This window comes from Solanum dulcamara, chromosome 9 (assembly GCF_947179165.1).
Source record: "Solanum dulcamara chromosome 9, daSolDulc1.2, whole genome shotgun sequence".
Classification (NCBI taxonomy): Eukaryota; Viridiplantae; Streptophyta; class Magnoliopsida; order Solanales; family Solanaceae; genus Solanum; species Solanum dulcamara.
The window spans coordinates 4,480,293-4,498,411 of NC_077245.1; the positions used below are offsets into that span (position 1 = coordinate 4,480,293).

An 18,119-nucleotide genomic window follows, 5' to 3' on the forward strand; every position below is an offset into this window, starting at 1 on the left:
ATACAAATTTAAGTGTCTACTTGTGCAAATCACAAGTTAAGAGGGCATAAATATGAGACGAGGCCAAGTTAAAAGGTATATTTATGTATTATTATTTAAAGTTTTACCGACATTAGTTAATTAATTGTTATTGGATCCAATGTCGCTATAGGCTTTAAGGATATTTACAAAAAGTGTTAATTGTCTCTAAAAAAAACATAAAAAAGGGTAGTCCGATGCACTAAAGCTCCCGCTATGCAGGGTCCGGGGAAGGGCCCGACCACAAGGGTCTATTGTACGCAACCTTACCTTGCATTTTTGCCAGAGGCTGTTTTCAAGGCTTGAACCCATGACCTCTTGGTCACATGACAACAACTTTACCAGTTACTCCAAGGCTCTTATTCTCTAAAAAAGAAGAACATCTTTAGCGATAATTAAATTATCATTAATTAATTGATCATTTTTGAGTTGGGCTGTTGTGAGAAGTTAACTAGAAAAAGGGTAGATTAGTTAATTTACCAAAATCAATTTAAGACCTCTAACTAACTAGTTGCTAAAGTAGTTAGAGTAATTGGTTTTAGTTAACTAGCCTAACAAAGTGTATATATATATACACTAAGTGTAATTAGTTGAAGTTGAGCTGAAAATAAAAAATATCTACTTTACTCTTTCCTTCTTCTCTCTTCTCTGCTTCTCTCTGCATCTACTCTTCCTTTTTCTTGTTCTTCTTTCTTTGTTTTTGCAGCTCACATTTATTTTCATGGTATCAGAGCGGATTGTCACAGTTATCACTGTGATAAGATGATCCTCATTTTTGAGTCAAAGAATCAAAATGAGATTCATAAATTCATCTAGGTTTTAAGACGGATCTATAGATCGAGCCTCGTCAGAGTTAAAATTCTGCGATTTTGTTGTTGTTTGAAGAAATGGCAAGTGACACAGCTGTAGTAGAAAGTTCACCTCAAAATCTCAACCAAAACCATCAACAAACCGGTGTGCCCCTCTCCTCAAGTAGCAGTCTCACTCAATGACAAGATATTGACTATAAACATCCCTTATTCCTTAGTCCTACAGATGTAAGTAGAGTTAGCATCATCTCGTTTCTGCTGACTGGTGTTGAGAACTACACCTTGTGGAGTCTTTAGTCAAATTGGCTTTGTTAGGGAGGAATAAATTAGGGCTGGTTGATGGAACATGCAGAAAGGACATGTACAGTGAAGAACTGTGGTGTCAATGGGAAAGGGTGAATGCAATTGTCTTTTCGTGGTTAATGAACTTAGTCTCAAAGAGCTTACTTAGTGGAATTACATTTGCCTCAAGTGCGTTGCAGGTGTGGAATGATCTACAAGAGAGGTTTGATAGAGTAGATGGATCAAAGACTTATAATTTACACAAAAAGATTGTCACTCTACAACAGGTTACTACCTTTGTCTTAGTATACTATACGAAGCTGAAAGCATTGTGGGATGAATTTAAGGTGTTAGTGCCCTCGCCCTGTTGCAACTGTGAAAAGTCCAGAGGATTTTTAGCTCACATGAATAGATAAAAATTATATCAATTTCTAATGGGATTAAATGACTCATATATTCAAGCTAGGAGTCAGATTCTCATGATAGATCCACTACCAACTATCAATCAAGCATATGTCATGATAGTAGGAGATGAAAGTCAAAAATCTGTTGTTATAAGCATAAATAATTTAGGACTACATTCATCCATCTTAGACTCAGCTGCTATGTACTCTAAAGGTGGCAGTAGTTTAGGTGTAAGTAACAAATTCAAGAAAAATACACTTTTATTCTGTGACTTTTTGTAAGTGCAGAGGTCATACCAAAGAGTTCTGCTACAAGGTTATTGGATATCCACCAGATTTCAAGTTCAAGAGGAAGGCACAAAGTGCAAACACTGCATATGCTGATACTTCTAGCCTCTCTAATCAACCTCAGAAATCAGGTCAAGCTAATTTTTTTGATGATTTGAATACAAATATAACTGATGAATTAGTGTGGGGTAGGAATATTCCAGGACAACACATTATAGATACAACATCAGCTGAAGCTTCCAATAAAACTCTGAGTCAAGCTGAGAAAGATGTCAAATAATTGCTTCAAGGTTGCACATTCACAAAAGAACAATAGGAACACATTCTTAAGATGATGAGCCAACAGTCAAACTTAAGAGCTGCTACATCTGATTGTAATAAGGCAAATACTGCAGGTAAAGCCTTATTTGTTACTGAAAATAGTACTGTATGGATTGTAGATACAGGTGCAATAAATCACATGGTGTCTAAGTTAGACATGTTACCGAAAGAATCTGTGCTAAAGCTTGACACTCCTAAGGATATATGCTTACCAAATGGTGGTACTACACAAGTAACTCATATTGGCTCTTGTAGCCTATCAGCTAGAAGTGTGATTACTAGTGTGTTTCATATATCAGAGTTCGAGTATAACTTAATGTCTGTCAGCAAAATAACAAAGGAATTAGGCTGCTCAGTCTCCTTTTTTTTTTCTGATTTTTGTGTTTTCCAAGAGCTTTACACTAGGAAGGTGAAGGAAGTTGGTAAAGAAGAAGGAGGACTATACTTTCTGTGGAGACATCTAACTCAAGATAGTGCTAATAATACCAAGGAATCTACTCATGCTGTTGATACAGTTCATTCAAATGGCAAGGAGTCAGACATGGAGTTATGGCATTAAAGAGTTGGACATCCCTCTTCAACAGTACTTACAAAGATATTTACAAACAATAAAGCCACTATGTGTAAGATGTCTAAGTGTTTAGTTTACCCATTTGCAAAACAAACTAGACCTGTATTTCTTTCTAGCAGCATTAAAAGTAGTAGATGCTTTGACTTGATACATGTTGACCTTTGGGGACCCTATAATACAACTATTTTTGATAGGAATAAATACTTTCTTACAATTGTGGATGACTTTTTAAGGATGACCTGATTATTTTTACTTAAATATAAGTCAGATGTTTGTGTATCTCTTCAAATGTTTTTACAATATGCAAGAACTCAGTTTAACAAAGTTGTGAAGATTATCAGATCTGATAATGGTACAGAATTTGTTAATTCTGTATGTTGCAATATGTTCAAAGAATGGGGCATCATTCATCAAAGGTCCTGTACTTATACTCCTCAACAAAATGGTGTTACTGAGAAGAAGCATAGACACTTGCTGAAAGTAACAAGAGCTTTGAGGCTTTAAGCTAAAATACCTATCAGGTTTTGGGGTCACTGTGTTCTAGCTGCAGCCTATCTCATTAACAGACTTTCTAGTGGTATAATTGGTTTTCAAACTCCCTATGAAACACTATATGGCATCAAACCATGGCTATCTCATTTGAAGATTCTTGGATCTCTTTCATTTGCTAAGAACCTCACTGAACATGACAAACTCATGCCCAGGTCAAGGTTAACAGTTCACATGGGCTATTCTGAGGTGCATAAGGGCTATATCTTTTTGACTTACTTAACAAATCCTTCTTTACCAGTAGAGATGTTATTTTCAGAGAGAATATCTTTTCATTTGCCAATAATGCTGGTGCTGATTCACAATAGCTATTTGTAGACAGTTTATAAAAGGCAAATATGGCTATTCTAGATTTATCTCCTATGGCTCCCATATTTTTTAACAATACTGATCAAGCTGTCATACCAGAGCAGAATCCAAGTCTTGATGTAGGGTGTGATTATACTATTGTGAAGCAGCTTGAGGACCAGATACCTGATGATGGTACTGGCTCTGAGGCAACAACTATTGCAGAAACAACTCTTCTTGAGGGTCCAAGTATTCTTAGAAGATCTTCAAGATTTAAACAGCCTCCAACATGGCTAAGGAATTTTGTTTCTTTAAATATAACCAGTGATGTTCAATATCCTCTGTCTAACTATGTGAGCTATTCTCATCTTTATCCCACTTATCAGTGCTACATTGCTGCTACTTCTAGTATAACAGAACCTACCAGCTATGCATATGTCATCAAAGATCCAAGATGGGTTGAGGCTATGGAAGCAGAGATCCAAGCATTAGAGAGCAACCATACCTAGGAGATCACTATCTTACCTGTAGGTAAAGACCTATTGGTTGTAGGTGGGTTTATAAAATTAAATACAAGTCCACAAGTGAAGTAGAAAGGTTTAAGTCCAGATTAGTTGCCAAAGGCTACAGTCAACAAGAAGGTATTGACTACAAAGAAACATTCTCTCCATTTATGAAGATGGTTACAGTGAGGTTTATCCCAGCTCTTGCTGCCTCCAAACAGTGGCACATTCATCAAATGGATGTGTTTAATGCTTTTCTCCATGGGGATCTTGATGATAAAATTTATATACACCTTTCTTAGGAGTTTATCAGTCAAGGGGAGAAGGTGTGTAGATTGATAAAATCCCTATATGGACTGAAGCAAGCCCTAAGACAGTGGAATCATAAACTCACTGAGGCACTTGTCTCTCTTAAATTTAAACAGAGCCAGTATGATCACTCACTATTTCTTAGCAAATCAGAAGAAACAATTATAATTATACTTGTGTATGTGGATGACATGCTGATTATTGAAAGCTCTTGAAGTTGATAAAAGATATAAATGAGGCTCTACAAAAGGCCTTCAAGATGAAAGACCTAGAGGAGCTCAAATACTTTCTGGGAATTGAATATACAAGGTCCACAGAAGGGATACTAATGCATCAAAGAAAATATGCCCTTGAGCGCAGAAATTGGAATGAGAGCAGCTAAACCAACAGGAACACCTATAGATGTTAATGTCAAATTAACATCAAGAGAGTATGATCAATATGTGAAGAAAATGCAAGAAGCTGCTGATGATCCCTTGATAGATCAGGTCAGCTATCAAAAACTTGTAGGAAAACTCTTATATCTCAATATGACAAGACCAGATATTTCTTTTAGCACTCAGATATTAAGTCAGTTCCTGAGCCAACCAAAAAAATCCCACATGGAAGCTGCACTAAGAGTGGTGAGATACTTAAAGAAGCAATCTGGACAAGGAATACTACTGTCCAACAACTTAGGTCACAAAATTACTGCATTTTGTGATGCTGATTGGGCTTTTTGTCCACTTACCAGAAAATCTGTAACAAGGTACATGATTATGATTGGAAAGTCCTTAGTTTTGTGGAAAGCCAAGAAGAAAACCACAGTATCAAAGAGTTCAACTGAGGCTGAGTATAAGAGCATGGCCTCCATTGTGTCAGAGTTGGTGTGGCTGCTTGGAATGCTGAATTAAGTAGGAACTGCAGTTGAGCTGTCAGTACAAGTATACGGTGACATCAAGTCTATAATTCAAATTGCAGCAAACCCAGTCTATCACAAAAGAACAAAACACATAGAAATAGATTGTCACTTCATTAGAGAGAGGTTACAACAAGGTTTGATCAAGGTGGACTATCTACCGACTCAAGAACAACCTGCAGATATATTAACTAAAGGGTTGTCCAGAATGCAGCATGAACACCTTCTGTCTAAGCTAGGAGTTTTGAACATATTTGCGCCTCCTAGCTTGAAGGGGAGTGTTGTGAGAAGTTAACTAGAAAGAGGGTAGATTAGTCAATTTACCAAAATCAGTTTAAGACCTCTAACTAACTAGTTGTTAAAGTTGTTAGAGTAACTTATTTTAGTTAACTAGCCTAACAAAGTGTATATATATACACTAAGTGTAATTAGTTGAAGTTGAGCTGAAAATAAAAAATATCTACTTTACTCTTTCTCTTCTTCTTCTCTCTTCTGTTAGCTCCTCTCTTCTCTGCTTCTCTCTGCATCTGCTCTCCCTCTTCCTTGTTTTCTTTCTTTGTTTTTGCAGCTCATATTTATCTTCATGAGCATATTTTGGGTTGAAATTCAAATCAAAATTTTAGTTTATTTCAGAATATTTGGATTTCGAATCGAAAACGAAGATGCATTCAGCGTGACTGTATTTATCCTTGTTATTTGAGGAGTTGTGGCACTGACCGGTCCTTAAAGAAGCATTTTACTTGATGTTTGAATCACATAGAAATTACAAGGATTGATTTGGAAATGAACAATTAGTAGTATGATCTATATATCTACACATGATTTTACTTTGATTAGATTAGAAATTTCCTTTATAATGGTTTCGTTGTTTGAATGAATATTGATAACGATAAATTCGCTCTTATAAAAGATGAGAGATAGTACATGATAGTATGCAATATAATTTACCCAACTATAAGATATGGTCGAATCCCATAAAAAACAATATATATGCGACCAAATAAATTAAGAATTATCACTTTCTATGCTAGGCAAAACACTTGATAATACTTTAATTTTTTATTTAAAAGCTAACAAAGATAAAACTAACTAGAAAGATGGTAAAGTGATCAATGACCTCACAAGCAAAGGAAAACAAGAAATGGGGAAAATAGGGAAATTAAATATATCAAGAAACAATCCATCGCAAATAATTATCCACCACCAGTTAATCATGAGTCAAGTACTTAATCTCGAATAATAATTTTATATTAGTTCCTCTCGGAAACTAATTTGAAATCAAACTTAAGAAATTTGATCCAAGCCAAATTTACTTGATTTGAATTTTAATTTTAATTTATTAAATTCCAAAATAAAATATATAAATAAAAGTACCAATAATTCAATATTGAGCTCACTTTGAGTAATGCAATTTATTTGTGCAAGAAGAAGTAGGATGTATGAAGTATTAATCACAATCACATGTAGATAACTATTCTAAGTACATAAATTGCTGTCACTATTTCATATTACACTGTATCATCCAATAAAATCTTTAAGCTTTACTTGAAAGATCCCATTTAGTCGGGTTAATGATATGGGACAAATTGCTTGACTTTAACATATTCCATAAATTAGTTTGGAAGAAGATTAAAGAAAAACTATTTCTTCAGATAACGTGGCCACGTAGGTATATTGTCTGATTTAATTAAAAAATAAAATAATACTACTATATATACTAACTAATCATGATTAAGGGGTCATTTGGTAGGTAGAGTATATTACTAATACCTTATTTGGTATTCTTTTTCAACTTTTGGGGTTGTTTGGCAGAGTGGTTAGAAGAAAAAATGCATGCATTAATTGTGTATTACTAACTAGTATATTTTATTTGGTACACCTTTTCAATCTATGTATAACTAATGCTTGCATTAATTATACACTCTATTATGATATTAAAGAGTGTATTACTAATACATGGAAATCCATTACATATATATATATATATATATATATAATCAATGCGTATATGTTTTTAATAATTGCTTCCTATCGAGTTGCACCCATATTCTATCTAGGATCTAATCTTAAATAATCACCCATAAAATTCAATGATGTACCTGCTTTATTAATTTATAAGTTATGGTCCTACCGACTTCTATATCACAACTTGATATTTTTGTTTAATTAAAAGTACTAATATATTTTAAATAGTTGATTTGTTAATGTAATAAGCGTATGAAGACATATTCAAAAGTTTTTTCAAAATTTTGAGTTAAAATTATTTAGTAAAAATATTTTATTATATGTTTAAATGCTCAATTAAAATATAACATAGTTCGAATATGTAAGATGAAATTTATGGGTGGGCAAATGGACATTGTCAATAGCTGTAAACGGATTGAACGGAGATAATGTTAATTAAAATATTAATGCATACTCTATCATTGTCATCAATTAGAGATATTAACAAGTTCTAAACCTAACAAAACAAAAAAGAAATCATTCTGTTTTTATTCAATTATTATAATCGTGGTAGTTTCTTTATCTTTTTGTTTCGTTCACATGGTGTCTGAATATAACCTATTTTATAAAATGTAATTAAGAGGCTTGCTTTAGTAGGTGACATTATTAAAAGGCAAAAACGTAAAATGATTGTTGGTCAATTATGTACTAAATAAGTGATGGAAAGAATCAAACGTGATAACTAATCCCTCTTCACATGATATTGATCATTCTTTTGCTGGTACATTGTGTATTGTGTAAAAATAGCTAGAGCATTAATATCACAATACTCAACTTCTAATAATTGAATCTAATGAATTAAGCTAAAATGTATGTCCTGAACCTAGTACAAATTCAACTATATCATTTTTTTTGATAAACACTATGTACAAAGTTTCTTTTTCTTGGATTGGGGGTGGGGTTGAGGGGATCAATAGACACGAAAGTTGTTTGGTAGGATCTATACCAAAAACTAATATATATATATATATATATATATATATATATATATATATATATATATATATATATATATATATTTATTTATTTATTTATTTTATTTTAATTTGTTTGTCATATTTTCTTTTTTAGTTCATTTCTAAAGAGTGTCATATTCTTTTTTTACAATTCTTTAATTTTAATTTTCTTTTGACATGTGTAAGACCACAAGATCAACATTTTGGAACATTTGACATATATATCTTCAATTTAAGATTACAAAATTTAAAAATCTTCTTTATTTTCTTAAATTTCACATCAAGTTAACAAGACAAATAAATTAAAACGGGGAGAGTACATATTAGTCAAGGTATTATTTAATTTTTGTTTGATAGAATTTTCAGCCTATGTATGTATTCGTTATACACCTTGTTCATTATTATAAGGTGTATAATTAATACATAGCAAACCATGATATTAACAATATGATGATTATTAATACACAAATAAATATGGTTAAGGACAAAACTATCCTTAATACATTAACCCAAACAACAAACAATGGATAAAAAGTAATTCAACATAACTAATCACTACAATACTAATACACCATATTCAGTATTATTATATACTCCACCAAACAACCACCTTAAAGGCACTTTCAAATTTTTTTTCCATTTTTAAAAGTTTGAATTAAGAATGTGAGAATTCCAATCATCCTATCACGATGTGTATTAATAAAGTATCTTGAATAATACAAGTTAATTTAAAATATAGTAATCTATATACCTTTGTTCTACAATCGCCGCAAAAACAAGATAAAACATACTTTTTTTTCATACGATGGATCTAACTGAAATACCACAAACTAAGGTAAGTTTTTTTTCCTTTTTAGTGTTACACAATCGATCTATTTAACCTGTTATTATAAATTAACTACCATTTTACTAAGTTTTCAATTACAAATATAATTTATGAATATTTACCCTATTATTATTATCTTATTTGTGCTGTGAATGAATGGAACTTAAAAGCTCAAAGAGAAAGAAGAAAACGCAATTTCCTTCTCATGCATAGGCATAATTATAATTTAAATTTTGTGAGTTTGAAATTTTAATTTTTGAAATTATTGAGTTCTAAATTAAATAATTTATGCATATTCAATAAAAAATTTAAATAAATTAAAAATTTCACTTAAAGTTACTGAGTTCGATCAAATTTTTTAGATCTACATTAACACGCCCCTGCTTCTCACCAACCAAAAAACTCCACTTGTCACATTTTTTTTTCTTCCTTTTGCTTCTTCTTTCATTGCCATTCTCATCTTTTATTGGATCTAACTTTTGTACAACTTATTATATAGAGCTAGCCCATGTATTCCACATGATAGTTGCGTCTTTCTTTTATCTTTTTCACCATGGTAGGTTTGCCTCTCCCAAGAGTTTTGTGTTTAACCAATTTCTCACTCATTTCCAAGTTGCTTCCTATTTCTAATTTCATTATATTTAATTGCACTTTCAATCCTTCCAATTAGGGTTGTACAGGGCAAATCGATAAATCGTACCAAATCAACAAATCGAACCAAATCGGAAAAAAACTCGACTAGTGGTTTGGTTTGACTTGATTTGATGTTTGAAAAAAAAAACCCGACCATTATAGGGTTAGTTTGGTTTTAACTAAAAAAAGTCAAACCAAACCCAAACCGACCCGATATTAGATATACTACTTTTAAATTATGTTATACATAAAAATATTTATTAAAATGTAATTTATAAATATTTTTAAATTTTTTTTCATAATTTTTATTTCTTTCTTACATTTAGATTTGAACTTGAGAAGCTCATCTAAATAATATACAAAAAAAACCCATCTTATAAAGTTATATTATAAAGTTAAAACTTCAAACAGTTTTCTGTCTCCATCTTATATGTTGATATTTTGTACTAGAACTCTTTTTAAGAAGCACTGCTCTGTGCTTTTTATTAGATACTATGAAAGACCCGAGAAATCCGAAAAAACCCGAAAAACCCGATTTTTATTGGTTTGGTTTGGTTTATAGATTTAATAACTTGATACAAATGGTTTGTAAAAAATTCGAACCAACCCGGTCCATGTACCCCTACTTCCAATTATTAATAAATTTCGAACTTTCATCCTTGTAATATTTGATAGTTATCCATCAGATTTTATATCTAGTTGGTCGAATAAATTTCATGGAATATCACTCAAGTATATTTTTATATCACAAAATTATTTATAAAAATCGTTTAATTATATTCATATCAAAGCAAAAGTCAATTTTTCTTTTTCATTGTATGAAAATCACTTAACTATATTCTTATTTACTTAAAATGCACTTCGGCTTAAAAAATACACAAATCCAATGGAAACTCATCAGAATTATTAGCTTGCATGCCACATCATCTTTAGTAGATCCACTTATTTTGCATTAAAAATATTTAAATCCATTTATAATGTCTAACGTAAACATTAACCCTAATACCAAAGTTAAAAGTATCTAATTTTTTAACTTATTATTAAATTTAACCAATAACTCTTTATGCCATATGAAAGCAATGATTTAGTCAGTGAGTTAAGTAAATTATTTCTCATTCAAAATAAAACCCATCCTATCAATGAATTATAAATTTGATCAAGTGCATATAAATATGTGAAATTTCACTATAGGTTTGAAACATTATTACCCTTATATTTGTGAACTTTTACCATTAAAAGAAAGTAAAAGTGTACATAGCAATTACTTGAAGATTAAATGTGTTTTAAGTAAAATTTATAGCTATCAAAATCGTAATTTATCGATATTTGAAGGACTATAAATACTACTAGTATAATTACCTTTCCTACTTAATCTTCTCCTCCAAGAAATCTGTACATATTCAAATGCCTTATCTTTTCTTTATTAAAAAAGTAATTAAATATTCCACCTTTACCAATTGTCGAAATTACCCTTTCTTTTGCCTTTATAGAACAGTTCTTTCTCCAATACTTCCCATCTCCTTTTCCATACCTCAACTAAACAAATCAAACATGGCGATTCATCTCTCCACTCTCACCATCTCGATCCTCGTAATGCTCGTGTCCTCCGCCGCCGTAACATCGGCGGCAGAGGACATGTCCATTATAACCTACAACGAAAAACATCACACGATCGGCGGCGGCGAGTCAACGGTCGGACAGCGGACCGATGACGAGGTCATGTCCTTGTACGAATCGTGGCTAGTTGAACAAAAAAAAGTGTACAACGTTTTGGGAGAAAAAGACAAGAGGTTCCAGATCTTCAAAGACAACCTTAAATACATCGATGAGCAGAACGCTATGCCGGAGAAGAGTTATAAGCTCGGTTTGACTAAGTTTTCTGATCTGACTAACGAGGAGTACAGGTCTATGTATTTGGGTACTAAGCCTGATGCTAATCTCAGGTTGTCGAATAGACAAAGTGATCGGTATGCTCCTAAGGTCGGAGATAGGTTGCCGGAATCAGTTGACTGGGTGAAGAAAGGTGTACTTGTTGGTGTTAAGGATCAAGGACAATGTGGTATGTGCACCTCTTACCTATTTTTGTTTCACGTTTTATTACTTTACTTATTTTCTGAGAAGTACTGAATATGACTTTGTTGATGACAGTTGAAAGTGTTTTCTTATTTATTTATTGAAATCCGACATACTTGATGTGCTACTACATAAATTTCAAACAGAAGTAAAGTAAGGGATAATAAAATTAGCCCATGATCATTTTGATTTATCCAATTTTTAGATGGGTTGATTTATGGTATAAAATATAACCTAAAGTCCCGAATAAACTCATAAAAGTTTTAGTCAAAATATTTTTTAGTTTGATGTGATGTATATATATAACTCATAACAAAAAAAATTATTTAAATAATGAAATAAATTATAAATAATAAACAAAAAGTTACTGTTCTAACTAACACATCTTGAGTTAGACCATTTCAATTCAAATTTTTGGATGGATCCTTTACTAATTTAATCTATTAAGTCAACCCATCCCTTTTGACACCTTAGCTGATAAACTCTGAACCTCAATGGGCCATTTCAGATGGTCCTTTTTTTAATTATTTTTTTTAATTTGGGGTTTAGTATTCGTTTTGACCGACTAATTCAAATTAATAATAAAAAGTTCCAAATGTGTAAAGAGTTCTGTATAAAAAAAACGACTTCATATCGAGGAATCCAAAATCTAATCTTTCATAATTAGATACATACATATTAATAGACATGATTTAATTTTAGTAAAGGTTGAGTGATACTAGGATGGAATGGTTCAACCTAAATATTTTACCATTTTAATAGAAAAAAATAAAATTCTCATAAAAAATTATACTTTATTTTTAGATCTTTTGAATGTAAACATAAATTTTCTCAAGAAATTTAATGAATTACAAAATTAATTGACAAAAAAGATTGTTTGGTAGCTGATATAGAGATAAGTTATGCAGGTATTAAATCCTGCATAAGTAATATCAAGTTTGATAGTTGGTTAGAAGATAAATTATTCATGTATAAAATTAATATGATATTTAATTTATTATTTAGAAATCTGCATAATTAATACATATATAAATTATGAAGGAATTATGTATAATTTTATACATGACAAAATATGAATTAACTAATAGATGAATAACTATTTTTTATATAACTAATATCTATATAAATTATATATAAATTTTCTCTTAGTACGTTATTTATATCCAGCTCCTGAAGAAAGCACTTATCCGCCGTCTTCATTAGTTTGTACCGTGGTCCAAAATACTCTTGTTTTAATTTCTTCTTGTCTTTTGTCTTTTCCTTTTCACCGTTATTGTTCATGCACACCAACTGGTCAAAGCGTGAAAACTATGAACATGAATCATACTGTAGAAAAGGCCTATGTTAATTACATCAGTGACAAAGTTTGCAGTTTAAAAATATATATCGAATGTGCAAATTATCAAGGGATATTTATACAAAAAATCAGTCGAATTTGCTATTTGATTTTACAGAATATATAATATATTTGCCAAATATTTTAAAAGTTTAAACTATTAAATAACTATTTAGATTAATTCTTCGATTATATTCAAAAGGACGAAGACCAATGTGTCATTTTCCTATAGGAGTTAATATTACTAAGGTATCATGAAGTTCCTTTTTTTTGAAAAATAAATAAATTACATCCATACTACTTTTGAAACTCGTAAAAGGACTATTACCAAAATTGAGATATATTCAGTTCAATTTGAAAAGTTAAATTAAGAAATTTAAACATACATTTAAAAACTCACGGGTGTATTTGTTAGTGGTTTGAACTGCAATTCTAAGTTCTGGATAGCCATTTTGTCACTTTTCTCAACAATTGCTTTTCTTTTAATTACCTTATTGGTCGATAATTAATACTAACTGTACATACCTAATATTCGATTGTTATTTTTAATTAGATTATAGATTTGGTAGCATTCCCAAATTACACTTTTGGTGGGGGAGGGGACAAGGACATTTGTGGAGTTTTATTTTTAGTTTTTATGATATTCTAATCGAGTGGGCACATGTGTTTTCCTTCCAACTGGAGATGCAATCTGTTTGACCCAGTGGCAAATATTATAAGCAAAAATAATTACTCAGTCCATAATAATTGTTACGTTTTATTTTTTGAGAGCCAAACTATTTAAATTTTGACTTAATAAAAACTATACTTTTTAAATCATATTGAAATAGGAAGAATTGCAACTCAAAATATTTTTCATGTCGCTTTTAAAAATCTAAATTTTAATTTTAAATTAATATAATACAATTTAGTTTTGAAGATTGATTAAAATTGACTCTCAAAAAGCAAAACGTTACCATTATTATAGAACGGAGGGAATTGGTGATTTTTCCCATTCGTTCGAGCCTCCTGTGTTCAAGGGTGGAGCTAGAAGCCAATAAACTCACTAAATATTCTAAAAATTACTGTCCTAGAATTTAGACAAATAAAATTCAAATTCTATCTCTGGTTGGTGGGAAGTTGCACCACAGTAAAAAAAAAAAATATACTTATAATTTACACTATAGTTGTAACTTTTGGAAAATGAAACAGGGAGTTGCTGGGCTTTCTCAGCAGTTGCTACCATTGAAGCAGTAAACAAGTTGGTGACCGGAGATTCGATCTCATTATCCGAGCAAGAGCTGGTAGATTGTGATACTAATATTAACTCAGGTTGCAATGGGGGTCTCATGGACTATGCTTTTAAATTCGTCATCAGAAATGGAGGACTAGATACTGAGGAAGATTACCCGTATACTGGCAAGGATGGAAGATGTGACCAAACAAGGGTCAGTATCATTTTAAGTCTTAAGGGATTCTTGGAAGTGAAACTAAAATACTTAACAAGTTATGACGATTAAAGTTTTTATTTTTCTTTGTAATAATTGCAGCAAAATGCCAAGGTTGTCACCATCGACGGGTATGAAGATGTTCCTGCTAATGATGAAAAGGCAATGAAAAAGGCTGTTGCAAGTCAACCTGTCAGTGTTGCTATTGAAGCTGGTGGCAAAGATTTCCAGCACTATAAATCGGTAATAATCCTTACTCAGATTGGCCTGTTGTTAATAAAGTTGTCTTTTGATCGAATTAGGTAGTTCTTGTTTCAACCAACATAATATGTTCCTTGCTAAGTCCTAAGAATATTGTATCCATGTTGAGTTTTAATCTTGGATCCGTCTATGCTCCAGGGAATCTTTACTGGAAAATGTGGTGCAGCAGTGGACCATGGTGTGGTTGCAGTAGGATATGGTAGCGAAAATGGCATGGATTATTGGATCGTGAGGAACTCGTGGGGTGCTTCTTGGGGAGAACATGGCTACCTCAGGATGCAGCGAAACATTGCAAACCCAAAGGGTTTGTGTGGTATTGCTACAGTTGTTTCTTACCCTGTCAAGACAGGCCAAAATCCCCCGAAACCAGCTCCATCTCCTCCATCGCCAGTCAAGCCACCTACTGCCTGTGATGATATGTACAGTTGCCCATCAGGAACGACGTGCTGTTGTGTCTACGAGTACCATAGATACTGCTTTGCTTGGGGTTGCTGCCCTATGGAAGGAGCTACTTGCTGTAAAGACCATAACAGTTGCTGCCCACATGATTATCCTGTCTGCAATGTTAGAGCCGGCACATGCTCAATTGTAAGTGATCCCTACTTTGTATTGTATGACGTACACTTTTATTTTCTTAATTATATCTACAACAATATGATTATTTTCCTTTATTAACACGATTGTGTTTTTGTTGGTACAGAGCAAAAACAACCCCCTTGCAGTCAAAGCAATGGCACACATTCTTGCCAAACCTATTGGAGCCTTCAGCAATCATGGAATGATGAAAAGCACTACTTCTTGAAATGTCTCGAGCTAGAATGTTGTGTGATGAGAACGTGAATTCGCCCATGATGTCCTCATTTTGGTACATTGAATTTGCAACGCCTCATTTCCAGCTGAAAGCTTATAGACATAGGTTATTCCAAAAGCAGAGGATTTTACAGAGTTGCTGCTGCTGCTGACTTCTGTATAGTACTTCTTCATTGCTTGCACAATGCACTAGAACAAGATTGAAAGAATAGTTCATTATTCTGCTGTTTCTGATTTATGTAAATAGTTCCTTATTCCTTCATCGAAATGACTAATCTGTTACTTTCACCATGCAGTTTATTATTCCATGTGGTGCTTGTACTTTCATTTCACTAATAATGTCAAAGACAATACTTCTCACACCTTTCATTTAGTCTCTTTTTGTTTATTTTCAACGAAGCTAAACCTTCCGTAGATAAATAATCTTTTGCTATTTTAGTAGTTAATAACGTTTAATGGCTCACCAAAGAAAGATATTTAAGATTCATTTCATTCGTCCATTACTAATCAAAGTGTCAAATTGATATAGATGCATACACACAACATGAACAAATACAAGAAGATTCAAAAGTAAAGCTGAATCTGCATTCAGCAGGTGCTGTTTTTTCCCCCTTTGCATAAAGTAAGTCATTACAACATGTTGCCTGGTAAGAGCGATGAAATCATATTGATCGTGACAGTAGTTGTGTTTTTGTGTCACTTAAATTGGATGATGAGTCCTCAGAAAGTCGCATAAATGGCAAGAGGAATTTACGGGTGTTCCTATTAGTAGGGGAAAGCAATATGGCAGGTAGTGGAGGAGTAAATAGGCAAATCGAAAAGGAATTGTGAAAAATGCAAGTTGGGATGGTTTTGTGCCTAAAGAATGTAAACCGAATCCAAAGATTTTACGATTCAACGCAGCTCAAAAATGGGAAAAAGCAAACGAGCCACTAAATTATGGTATTCATTGTATACTCTATTGTAGACTTGGTCCTGGAATGACCTTTGCTAATGAGATTCTTAAAAAAGACCCTGAATTTGGTATCATTGGTTTAGTACCTTGTTCTAGAGGAGGTTACATAGATGGATTCGCGGGTCTAGGCCTTATGATGCTTTGATTAGAAGAGCAAAATTTGCTGTAAAAAATGGAGGAACAATTAGGGGATTATTGTGGTATCATGGAGAGAGTGATGTAAAAGCAAAAAATGTATCAAGTTTGTATAAGAGTAACTTGGAGAAATTCTTTAATGATTTACGTAGTGACTTACAGGCTCCTACTCTCCCAATTTTTGAAGAAATGAGAGAAATTAAACAAACACCATTGGAAATTTTCTCTTGTATATTTCTCTGATCTATTGTATACACTGTTGTATCTATTTATACTACTAAACTAGGGACTGAAAATGTAAATTCTATATTGTACAAAGAATGTAAATAAATAAAATAAATCTGCAAATTATCCTAACTAACTTTGTCTCATTCAAGTGCCATTTTATATTGTATGTAGAGTGTATCCTAATTATACTATGTGTCACATTGTTGGGCTGAAGAGAAAGTAATTCAGTTTGTATGTACCGGGGGCCCTAGACAGGACCAAATTTAATATGAGTCCAATAATGTGTAAAGTTCAGAAGACCCAAGTGTGTTTTGTCCAAAAGATGTTGAACTTGTATCAAATTCTTGAACTCGTGTGAATATGTTTTGTCCGTCTTTTTCAAACTACTTAGAAGCTTCTTGAACAAAGATGGAAGATATTTCATCAATTTTCCAGTAACCATTTAGTGATCTTTGTCACTTTCCATCGGAGACAACCTCTCTACCTCGTAAAGATAGAGATAAAACCGTGTATATCTTAAAAAGATTTTCTATTTGTTATTTAAAGCTCTCTCCCTTTGAGAAGAAATGACGCTATTACTATTTGGACTGTCAAACAATTTCAACTTTGATTTTTAACTTCTCACACAAAATTTGTGTACTTTCTAACATAAAAATAAATAAATTATGATTTATAGTACTTAATCTATGCAGTGTCTCTTTTAAGTCAACTAATTGTTACATTTATATACAGGTTATCATACCATACCCCAAAAAACTATTTGTAGGTCTATATATACAAGAAGTGAGAGCAGCTGAGTTGGAAATCAACATCTCAAATGTAATAAAAAGTGATGCTAAGGGACTTGAAATAGGTCCAGATGGCATTCATCTCACTACATCAGCTTAAGTTCAACTTGGTCATATTTTGCTCATGCTTTTCTTGGACTAAACAATTTTACAACCTTTTGAGACCTACTATTTGTTGCCATTTTAATAGATTTCTAGATAAATTTATGTTGTGCGTCGAAATACTGAATGCTTCATATACCTTCAGACACCACTTAGTGAAATTTCACTGAATATGTTGTTGTTGATGCTTCATCCGCAGGAAGAAAAATTGTCAAATTAAACATAGACATAATCAACACACCAATGATGATATCTACAGTCGATCAACTATATAACTAAACAATATTGTCTTCCAACTGAATGATTAAACTTTGTAGATATAACATAAAGATGCTCTCTCCATTT

At 32.3% G+C, this 18,119-nt stretch overlaps 2 protein-coding genes and 1 pseudogene across 2 annotated transcripts; all 3 read left to right on the forward strand.

Moving 5' to 3' along the window:
- The first annotated feature begins 4,686 nt into the window (after nt 1–4,686).
- Nucleotides 4,687–5,235, forward strand: LOC129902443 (secreted RxLR effector protein 161-like). The gene has a single exon (XM_055977681.1). The coding sequence runs from the start codon at nt 4,687–4,689 to the stop codon at nt 5,233–5,235; it is 549 nt and encodes a 182-aa protein (XP_055833656.1).
- A 5,932-nt stretch (nt 5,236–11,167) lies between these two features.
- On the forward strand, nt 11,168–15,928 carry LOC129903853 (low-temperature-induced cysteine proteinase-like). The gene is made up of 5 exons (XM_055979369.1): nt 11,168–11,718; nt 14,260–14,495; nt 14,598–14,738; nt 14,895–15,344; nt 15,457–15,928. The coding sequence occupies exons 1-5, from the start codon at nt 11,211–11,213 to the stop codon at nt 15,556–15,558; spliced, it is 1,437 nt and encodes a 478-aa protein (XP_055835344.1). The 5' UTR covers nt 11,168–11,210; the 3' UTR covers nt 15,559–15,928.
- A 275-nt stretch (nt 15,929–16,203) lies between these two features.
- LOC129902444 (probable carbohydrate esterase At4g34215) lies at nt 16,204–17,834 on the forward strand (annotated as a pseudogene).
- Nucleotides 17,835–18,119: the final 285 nt, after the last annotated feature.

Coding starts and splice junctions, on each gene's coding strand:
- LOC129902443 (XM_055977681.1), top strand. CDS start 4,687: ATGCCCTTGAGCGCAGAAATTGGAATGAGAGCAGCTAAACCAACAGGA.
- LOC129903853 (XM_055979369.1), top strand. CDS start 11,211: ATGGCGATTCATCTCTCCACTCTCACCATCTCGATCCTCGTAATGCTC. Junction 14,496..14,597: donor GAAGATGTGACCAAACAAGG/GTCAGTATCATT, acceptor TAATAATTGCAG/CAAAATGCCAAGGTTGTCAC. Junction 15,345..15,456: donor GAGCCGGCACATGCTCAATT/GTAAGTGATCCC, acceptor TTGTTGGTACAG/AGCAAAAACAACCCCCTTGC.